At 45.6% G+C, this 10,659-nt stretch overlaps 1 protein-coding gene across 2 annotated transcripts in view; it reads left to right on the forward strand.

Moving 5' to 3' along the window:
* The window catches only part of LOC105888729 (calsenilin), a 10,029-nt gene extending 689 nt beyond the window's left edge, over window positions 1–9,340 (forward strand). Inside the window, exons 2-9 of one of the 2 annotated variants that reach the window (XM_031578007.1) lie at window positions 6,337–6,339; window positions 6,757–6,881; window positions 7,051–7,120; window positions 7,377–7,447; window positions 7,641–7,748; window positions 8,053–8,157; window positions 8,277–8,339; window positions 8,601–9,340. In XM_031578007.1, the coding sequence (XP_031433867.1) occupies window positions 6,337–6,339; window positions 6,757–6,881; window positions 7,051–7,120; window positions 7,377–7,447; window positions 7,641–7,748; window positions 8,053–8,157; window positions 8,277–8,339; window positions 8,601–8,648 (593 nt within the window). In that variant the 3' untranslated portion in view covers window positions 8,649–9,340. Of the gene's footprint in view, window positions 1–5,584; window positions 5,728–6,336; window positions 6,340–6,756; window positions 6,882–7,050; window positions 7,121–7,376; window positions 7,448–7,640; window positions 7,749–8,052; window positions 8,158–8,276; window positions 8,340–8,600 lie in introns of those variants that run through there. The other variant, XM_012814475.3, reaches the window with a different exon arrangement.
* The last annotated feature ends 1,319 nt before the right edge of the window (window positions 9,341–10,659 follow it).

Below are 10,659 nucleotides of genomic sequence, written 5' to 3' on the forward strand. Positions count from 1 at the left end.
CTCTTTCTCTACCTATTGTCTCCCTCTCCCTTTTCAGCCCTCTCTCTCTCTCTCTCTATCCCTCTCGCTCTCATATACACTCTCATCCTTGTAGTGTAAATGTTTAATTCAGAACACTTTACCAAAATGTCACTCACACTAAAGTGGTCAGAGGAGGCTGACAGCTGGAAGAGGCCCCTTAAAGTTCCTGCACACTACATTCTTGCATACTCAATGTGGCATACTGCATACATACTGGATGCACACAGAAGCACCCGACCCAGCACGCCTGTGGGTGATGATGGCCATTTCAGTATGTGGTTACTCCTCTCCACTACCACATTGCATCAGAAACACACAGACCTGAGATGGAGACTTTACTTCTGGAATGGTTCTGGCTCTGATCTGGCTCTAATCTGGCTCTGATCTGGCTCTGATTTGGCTCTAATCTAGCTCTGATTTGGCTCTAATCTAGCTCTGATTTGGCTCTGATCTGGCTCTAATCTGGCTCTGATCTAGCTCTGATCTGACTCCTGATCGGGCCTGGGTGACATGTTGCATCAGAGACGCCGTCCTGTTCAGCGCAGTCTGCCATGCCCTGGTGGGGCAGTAGGGGTGGGGTGGGGTGGGGGATGTCTGAGAGCATGGGAGGGGAGGAGCACCCAGAGCATGTACAGCAGAGCATGTGATCAGACCTGCCCTGCTTTAACACGGACGGTGTAAATTATTGACGGGACCCCTCTGTGCGTGTAGACGGTGGCTGATGCGTGTGTGTGTGCCCTATCACACCCCTCTCCCTCCTCCCTCTGCTCTCCTCTCCTCTCCTCTTCCTCCACCCCATCCCTCGCTCCTTGTCCTCTTTCAGCCTTAATTGTTAATGATGGTGCCAGCTCAGTCAGGCAAATGTCAGCCCCCAAAGTCTCAGCTGAGCCAGCTCAGCTCCTCTCAGTGCATCGCAGCCTGCCTCAGGCCTCAAGTGTCCACATCAGTGGCTGAGAGCTGAGCATGGCAGTAGAGTGGGGGTTGGGGTTGGGGTGGGAGGTGAGGTGAGGTGGGGTTGGGGAAGGGGTGGAGGTGGGGGTTGGGGAGGTGCAGGGTAACCAGGATCCTCAATGGATATGGTCCAAATGAACACACATGATTGAACCCGCCTAGGAAATGGAACCATTCGCTGCATGAGAGGCTTAGGACTCTTCAAGGGCACTTTTTTTGTAGTAATAGTCAAAGCTACCCATGAATGACTCTCTATGAATTAGAGTGGGAAAATGGCGGTTGATTCACTTGTGTTTACTTCCACTTATCCATTTAGGGGTCCCCTCCTCAAACACATCTGGGGCTGTCACATTAACTGGCTGATGGTTACAAACACATATTAACACACACATATACACAGGTACACACACTCCTCAAACACATATTAACACACACATATACACAGGTACACACACTCCTCAAACACACATTAACACACACATATACACAGGTACACACACACCTCAAGCACATCTGGGGCTGTTACATTAACTGGCTCATGGTCAGTTACTGCATAGTCAGCATGGCCCTCCAGCTCTCTGTGATTCTTAGATGTGTATGGACATTAAGGCATCAACAGGAAGAAAGTTAGTCAATTTGAATAATGTAGGTTTTTTAATCTTTGCTAACCATCATAACACACCTAGAGGAGAGCCATAGCCATTCACACCTAGAGGAGAGCCATAGCCATATCACTATTTACTACTATTACATTTCTGTAATGTAGGAGAGAGATCAAAGGAGATCAACTACAACTTTTTAGAAATGATAAACTTTGTTTACAGTTTGTTTTGCAGTTTTTTTGCTAGGCATCTTCACACATTTAAAGGATAGTCACAGCTCTCCAGCCACCAGAGCGTGTAGAAGAAAGAGTGGGGCCATCCATCCTGCTCTCCAGAGACTGCACTCATTTGGCATTAATTCACAGTGCCCCGCTGCAGGATCACACAGTCATGAGATCCACTGGTGCTTCAGCTCCAGGCCTGATCACTAAGATCTGTTTGCATGGGCACAGAATAATCTGAGCTGTTTGGATGGGCAGACAATAATCTGATCTGTTTGGATTGGCACCATAAAAACTGGGCTGTTTGGATGGGGACAGAATAATCTGAGCTGTTTGGATGGGCACCATATACACTGGACTGTTTGTATGGGCACCATATACACTGGACTGTTTGGATGGGCACCATATACACTGGACTGTTTGGATGGGCACCATATACATGTGACTGTTTGTATGGGCACCATATACACTGGACTGTTTGGATGGGCACCATATACACGTGACTGTTTGGATGGGCACCATATACACTGGACTGTTTGGATGGGCACCATATACACGTGACTGTTTGGATGGGCACCATATACACGTGACTGTTTGGATGGGCACCATACACACTGGACTGTTTGGATGGGCACCATACACACTGGACTGTTTGGATGGGCACCATACACACTGGACTGTTTGGATGGCTGGAGCCGCACAGTCCTACCAATGAGGTCATGTTCATCTTTTCTGCTCTGAAAGTCCTGACTGGCAAGAGCTATTTGTAAACTGTCAACTGTGCTGGGGGTTGTTTTTGCTTCTGATTTATGAGTTTTCTGTTAGTTGGTGAGTGTGTGTGTGGGGGGTGCACGTTTTGATGCTACAGCAAAGCTAAACAGCACAAATGTTCCACCTCCTACAGGTTAAATGGCCTTTAACAGTTGCATCCACAGCATAGGCCATAATTACCCTACTCCAGTGTGTACCTGACCCACTGCACGTGATGTGTAGATCAAGGTGTTAGCAAAGAGTAAGACAGGAAAACATATCAAGGGAAGCTCACATAGTGTTGAAATGATTTTATATGGTTTTACTATACTCTCTGCAGTCCCTCTGAGTCAGATTATTGACCAAATAGAGCATAGAAAAGCTGAAACTAGTAGGCTTTTGTTCTAAATGCCACTGACTACTTCTGAAAATGATAATTACATTTAATAAATTAAATTAAGTTGATAAATACAATTGAATTAGCTCTGTCTATGTAATCATCTGTCAGAAGTGATGTCCTCCCTTAATTATTTAAAAATAGAGTGAGTCTATGAGGACGTGAGATGATGCACCACTCACACACACACGTCATCAGAGAAATTTACAGCACACTCATACAGTAGTGATGCTGCCATCTACTGGTCAGATGTATGCTTTGCAGAACATGTGCAAGATCTGGTCTAGTTACCAGTACATGACAGCGGGAATCCAGGTGCAAGGGCCTGTGTGGTGTTGCCTTTAAGTGTCCTGTCAGAATGTGTCCTGTGGGATGGTGTCCTGCATAATCCCTTAAGAAGAACAAGAGAAATGATATGCTAATATGAGAATGATGAGTTAATACATTTTCTTTACTTGATTTCAGATGTCTGGGTGTCCGTCCACATCCATAGGTTTCTGCTGAGTTTATATTTCATGTGGCTGAATGCTGATTAATGACGACGCTGAGATTTTGATCTGTACATAGCAGTTCCTCCACAGAGACCTATGTTGAGCCTTTTGATGGAGCCAAACGTCCTGTATGGGGTTAGCAGACACCTGCTCATGTGGGTTAGCAAACTTGTCCACAAATGCTCACACTGGCAGTGCTGAAGGCAGTGAGGGTTAGCAGTAGGTTCTCCTCAAATCTGCTGACCTGCAGTGGCCCAGTGCAGGATTTGTTTGGGTTTTCTAGCTAGTCTTCCACAGGGCCACTGTGGGTTAGCAGATTTGAGCCACCCACACAGAATTTCCTGAAGGTAGAGAGGGTGAGGGTTAGGTTCTCCTCTCTGCTCCACGGTCTAGTTGAGCTCTTCTCTACTCTGCTCTGCTGAGGAGCATTGCAGGCTTCCCCTCAGCTCTGATCCTCACTATTGATTTCTCTCCATTCTCCACTCTCTGTCTCCTGTCCTACTTGCTGTTTTCCATTAATAACTGCAAACTCATCACCTCCTACCGGGTGCTTACCTTCAATAGAGCTTCTGGCCAGCAGATGTTAAACACTTTCTAATTGTTTTGGTAATAAATGCATGTTATGATTATGATTATAACAATTATTAGTAGTAGCAGTAATATTTGATGTACGCTAGCAGTTGAAGTAGTATTAGTAGTCATTCTTTATTAAAACAAATTAATGTTAAAACTAATCAAACTAATACGTTGGCCCCGACCATCCTGGGTTAAGAAAACTACGACTTCTCTTATAAGTACAAGGCATGATATCAACAAAGAGGTTAATAACCTTGATGTGGTTGTAAATGGTGTGCCTGGTCTTAAGTAGTGGGGCTAGGCTGATGCCAGAAACACAGTAGACCGTTCCGTTTGCATTTGATGCCTGCTCAGTAGAGAGGAGAGGTCAGAGATGATAGGGAACAGAGCACAGAGTGCTTAATTGACTCTCTGAGAGACAGAAGAGACACCGCTCAATTTCTGCTGATGGGGGAAGCAATGGACAAGAGAGCACTTTAAGTAAAGTAGGCTCTTTCGCTGGGCTAGCAGTAGTTATGGATTGAAAAAAAAGTTTTCGGTGAGCAGTGCAGTTTTACATCCCATAGTCTTTCATGCACTGCCAGATGGAATCATTTCTCAGAGTTCTCCACCTGAGTATGTCATGGCCACTCAGATTGGGTTTGAAGTTTATATGGGTCTTTCCTCGGCTCTTTTGATGAATTTTTGACAGAGAGAGAGCGAGAGAAATGAGAGAGACCAAAAAAAAGAGAGAGGGGGAGAGGGGGAGAGCGACAGAGCGAACGGTGACAGAGAAGGAGCAAGAGAGTGTCGGAGAGAGAGGGAGAGAGCGACAGAGAGAACAACAGAGAGAGAGTGAGAACGACAGAGACTGACAGAGAGAACAACAGAGACTGACAGAGAGAAGGAGAGGGAAAGAGAGAGACAGAGACTGACGGAGAAAGAGAGAGAGAGAGAGAGAGGGATGGAGAATCTCTGTCCCGGGAAAGTGGAGCCGGCAGCACTGAGCCTGTGCAAATTACAAGAGTAGAACAGAATTATCACAACCGGAGTTCTGTTGTCTACTTTTAGACATACACACCAGGAGTTAAAAGTGAGGAACAATTGTTATGTCATCAAAGAAAAGTTATCTTGTTCTCTCTCTCTCTCTCTCACACACTCTCTCTCTCTCTCTCTCTCTCTCTCTCCCTTATTATCTCTGTATCGCCCTCTGCTTCCTGCTCCTTGTGTGATGTAGTTTTTATGGTGGTCAGTTAAGAGTGTCTCTCTTAGTGAATGTAAAAGCTGACTCAGCTTGTGTCTCCATCAATCTGTGGTACGTTTCTTTTTTTTTATTCTGAGGCGGTGCGTGTGAGGATATGGCTGTCAAGGAAATAGCAAATCTCTCTCTCAGCTTGCTATGATTCAAAACCACATGGCACAATGGAGTGAGGCATGCATTAGCGTTCACTGAAGGAGTACACGAACATGTTCCTGCCTCCATCCAATGTGTGCTAAACTTGGCTGATCTCCTCATGGCTGCACTCGTGGTCTCCAGCAGGTTGTCCTTATTATTCAGTAGAGGATATCTCACCATTGACCTTCTGTGGGGCTTTTCTCTCATTACTGTGGAGGGGTTGACCTATTGATGCCAGCGATGGAGATTCAGGGTATGGAAGTCTTTGCTATCGCTGTGGTAGGCCTAATGTTTGTCATGGTACTCAAGCAGTTTGGGATGTGGGAGCCTCTTTCTCTGGAAGGTAAGTAAAAGGTGACATCTTCAAGTCGATCTTCAAGTACTGAGGCTTTCAGTGTCTGCTATGCTTGGTCCCTGGTGAATGTGTGGCCTTGGAGTAGTGAATGGAGGAAGTGACATTTAACTTGCCTGGTATATAACGCATGTGACCCTGTCTAGACTGTCTTGAGCCTACAACCCTAGCATCACCACATCAGAGCCTTCAAACACAACACCACAGAGGCTAGAGGCTAAGTCCTTTAGCTGCGGCGCTAGCACACCAGTAGATAGGGTTACTCTGTTCATTTCTTTAACATACTTGTTCTACACATCCACGACATGTTAATGGAGTTGTTGATTGTTGCTGTGTTGTTGACACTCCTGGGGGAAATTAAATTGAAGGCTGCACTTACTGTCTTTTCTACACTTCTCTGTTGGTGACACGTGTAAACAAACTCCTATGCAGTTGTGGTTTAGTCTGATGCATTGTTTCTCTCTCTCTCTTTCTCTCTCTCTGTCTATCTCTCACTCTCTCTCTCTCTCTCTGTCTGTCCATCATCGCTGTCCTCAATCCATCTTGCATCTTGGTCTCGTCCTATCCATGTTTGCTCATCTGACTGTCTTCATCCCATAGATGGTGAGTACACACAAACACACACACGCACACCAGAACTTTGTAGAGATCGACATTTCATCCCGGAAGTATTATGACCATTGTTTTTTATGTATGTGAGTGTCTGTTTCTGTGTGTGTGCTGTCTTGACTGGGCCCACTCTTCTCCACCTCCTGTCTGGCTCGTCTTGTCCCTGTCCTCTCTGCTGCATGCTACCTGTTCCTCTCACTCACCATGTCTGTCTCCTTCCCTCTCTAATGCCCCCCATCCCTCTCCTTAACTATGCACATGCCCTCTCAACCCTCTGTCAAACAAACACCTTTGACAAACACCCTGCCCCTTCAACCCTTTACCTTTCACTTTCTCGCCCTACCCCGCTCCTCACCTCCACCCCTTGGCTGTTTCCCCTCTCCCCCTCTCCCCCCCCCACCCCCCAAACAGACATCAGTGAGAGTGAACTGGAGATGGCCACCGTCAGACACCAGCCTGAGGGACTAGACCAGCTGCAGACCCAGACCAAGTTTACCCGGAAGGAGCTGCAGTCGCTCTACAGAGGCTTCAAAAATGTGAGACTGGCAACAGAATGGAGGACACGCCCCAAAATGGAGGATGTGCATTTGAAAGCAGTGGGGTTGATATGTCCTGTAACTCAAACTGCATTATTGTATACACCTCTGAGATGCAGCCACCCTGGCTGATTTTATCCGTCTCATTCCTTTGTTGCCGTTCATTCAGGAATGCCCAAGTGGTCTGGTGGATGAGGAAACCTTCAAGATGATCTACTCCCAGTTCTTCCCCCAAGGAGGTACAGAGCCACACTTTTGTAAAAGTCACAAATTGTTCTTGTTCATGGTAATTTGATACAAACGTTGATGCAAAAGGAGGATCTTGGTATTAGACTTCACAGGCATGTCAAAGCACAGTCTAGAATCAATACTATATTAGCTCTTGATGTTATATTAATGCTTGATGGCTGCCCGTGCACGTTTTTGGGAAAGAGCCCGTCCACTTAAACTCTGAGTGATGCTAGTTTTTCTTTTCTCTTTTGGAAATGTCAACAGATGCCACCACGTACGCACACTTCCTTTTCAACGCATTTGACACAGACCGAAGTGGCTCAATTCGCTTTGAGGTAGCAGTCAAGATGATTTGTCCTCCCTGAACTTTATCAATTTAGCTCTTGTACACCCTCTAACACCTCATTGAATCAATTGCATCTCTCTCTCTCTCTCTCTGTATGTGTGTGTGTTCTTGTGCGTGTGTGTGTGTGTGTGTGTGTGTGTGTGTGTGTGCTTGTGCGTGTGTGTGTGTGTGTGCCATGACAGGACTTTGTGATAGGTCTGTCAGTGCTCCTCAGAGGCTCAGTGAATGAGAAGCTGAGGTGGGCCTTCAACCTTTACGACATCAACAAGGACGGCTACATCACCAAAGAGGTACAAAATAGCACAACATCATTCAATCTGTTTGTCTGTTGATGTCTATCTTATTTATATAACCTAAGGACATGGAAAATGGATCTCTGGTCATTTGCATCTTTTGCACATTTGCATGCTAACTGCTCTGCGACTGTAGAAATGAAACTATTGCACTAAATGCATTATTTCATTGATGCTGTTATTGCCAGATGCCCTTAGGGATTTTTCCAGTAACCAGTAACAATTTCTTGCTGTTGGCCAGTGCACGAGGAAGCTGTGGTGTTGATTGTAGTTCACAAAACCATGCTGTCGGTTTGTGCAGGAGATGCTGGCCATCATGACGTCCATATATGACATGATGGGCAGGTACACAACCCCCAGCGTCAAAGACGACGCTCCGTTTGAACACGTCGAGAAGTTCTTCCAGGTGTGTGAGCCAGAGAACACAGGCCTGCCTGAATTCGTTTCTTGGATTGCCATATAATACGTCCGGCAGCTTATGTTATTGTCATTTTAACTGTACACCTCTCCTGCCCCATCTTTCAGAAAATGGACAAGAACAGAGATGGAGTCGTGACCTTCGATGAATTTATAGAAACGTGCCAGAAGGTAGAGTTTAAAAAAAGGAACAGCCACATCAATTTCTCTCTCTTCCTTTCTCTCCCTCCCCCATATCTCTCTCTCTCTTTCCCTCTCTTTCTATCTCTCGCGCCCATACATACGGCCATACAAGTATACAAATAGACACACACACAAACACATACACACACGGAGTGAGAGAAAGAGAGAGAAACTGAAAGATCCATCTCTGTTTTCGTCACACCTGTGAAGCTGATGCTGGTTCTTCTCCTGTGGTGTGTCTTTCCCCAGGATGACAACATCATGAGTTCTATGCAGCTGTTTGAGAATGTCATCTGAAGCGTGTCGTCCTGCTCTGCAAACACCTTTAATTCCTACTCTCCCCTGCACTCCTCTCCTGCTCCCTTTTTCTGGACCCAGGCGTTGCATGGGATTCCAGCCACTAGGGGGAGCCGTCCTCTGTATGACGAGAGATGGGAGTTGAGGGGAACTGATACTATGGACTTTCCTATTCAAAATACAGGAGAGATGCTTGGCTAACATCACTCCCACTATGGACTGTGGACGAAAAATAGATTACAAAAACTGAGGACGGACGGACTATGGAAGACTTAACTTGTTTGCATGCTTGCCTGAAATTCTCATAAGGAGTTTTACGCTAATGTGTAACCTTTACTCCTCTGCAGCTGTAGAAATGATATATGCACTATTTCCTTTATGAAGCACTCTACTTAATCTTTTGCGCTAAATCTGCTGTTAATCATAACTGCATTGATACTTTATGTTTATTTGCTATATTTCTGTTGCATGATGCTGTGTCAGTGTTGAACAGTAGCACTGACTACTGTGAGATGCCCTCAGATGAAGGCAGATCAAGTATTTTAATGTAATATTTTTTGAATTATATGCACAGTGATTATACTTAAATGCATGACTTGATCTTTGGATGACTCTGAACAGTTGTGTGTTTTGTTTGAAATGGGAGGCAATGAGCAAGTGTATTAAAGTCCTGCTTCCATGACAACACCAAAGAGACTAGAGTGTTGACAGAATGGTCATTTCACACTGACAGCAGTCACGCCCCGCTCAACATCAGTACAGTACTTTTAAAAAACGATTGGGGAACCTCTTCAAAACTGGGATCCATCAAAATAAAAACTCTATTTTTAGGCCGCCTTCTGTACTGGTTAAATATAGTTTCATTTATATATAAATACATAATTATATCTGGGTTAAATATAGTTTTTGTTGTTTGTTTCTGAAAAAAAAAAAATATGACTCAGCATGGCCCTGTTCTGTTCAAACTGTAACTTACAAAACGTCTCGGTTACTTACGTAACCTCGGCTCCTTAAGCAGGAACCAGATATAACAGTATGATACATGACGTCAGTCATGGGGTACAAATCGAAGCATTTATCTATTCACGCCTGAAAGGCCGCGAGATCTGTCAGCGCGCCCGCCCCTCAGGAGTCCTTATCTTATTACGCGCCCTCAGAACTGCCTCGGAAAGAAACTGAGCAAGACAATCAATCCAAGGTAACACTGTACACGCCAACTTTGTTATATCTGGTTCCTGCTTAAGGAACCGAGGTTACGTAAGTAACCGGGACGTTCCTTATCGCAGTTCACTGCGATATAACAGTATGGGACCCTATACATTCCCGCTTGATAATACAGTGGCAGCCAATTACACACACCAGCTTTATTGAAGCCTTTGCCCTCATAGAGGTTCATACGGCCGCTGGCGGTGAACATATTAACAGGGCACCCTTTATCATAGGCGGCGAGGATCGTGATCCTGCGCCTGTAGGAAACCACCCTGAAATGTTTCATGTGCAACATAACATGTAGACACCAATGAACACACTTATCATATACATCGTTCTCAGGCCAGGGGATTCAGAGATCGCTTGCCCGCAGAACGCTATGAAGAAAACTAGGTTCAGCCACATCTAACATATAGAATCTAATGAAAGTGTGGCGAGAACTCCAGCTTGCAGCTTTGCAAATATCATCTTGCAAATGTCTCTCTGGCACCCTGAGCCGTCTCACCCCCGCCATAAAGCGTGACGCTAGCGGGTGACTGCCAGGAGAACTGCCATTAATGCCTGCGTGGCAGGCTGAAATGGCAGCCATGTACACTTTGAGAGTAGAAGCCGCCTTCCCCTCATCAAACAACTGCTGTAGGAATTCTAGAATAACGCCCAGCGCGCAGTTAATGGGGTCGTGCTGACGCGCAGCACACCACCGCTCAAAACTGCGCCACTTCAGCGTATACAGAGCCCGTGTTGATACAGCTCGGGCACTCTGTATTGTAGCCACCATCGCGTCCGACAAGCCTGACGCTAT

Source organism: Clupea harengus, chromosome 12 (genome assembly GCF_900700415.2).
Source record: "Clupea harengus chromosome 12, Ch_v2.0.2, whole genome shotgun sequence".
NCBI classification, from domain to species: Eukaryota; Metazoa; Chordata; class Actinopteri; order Clupeiformes; family Clupeidae; genus Clupea; species Clupea harengus.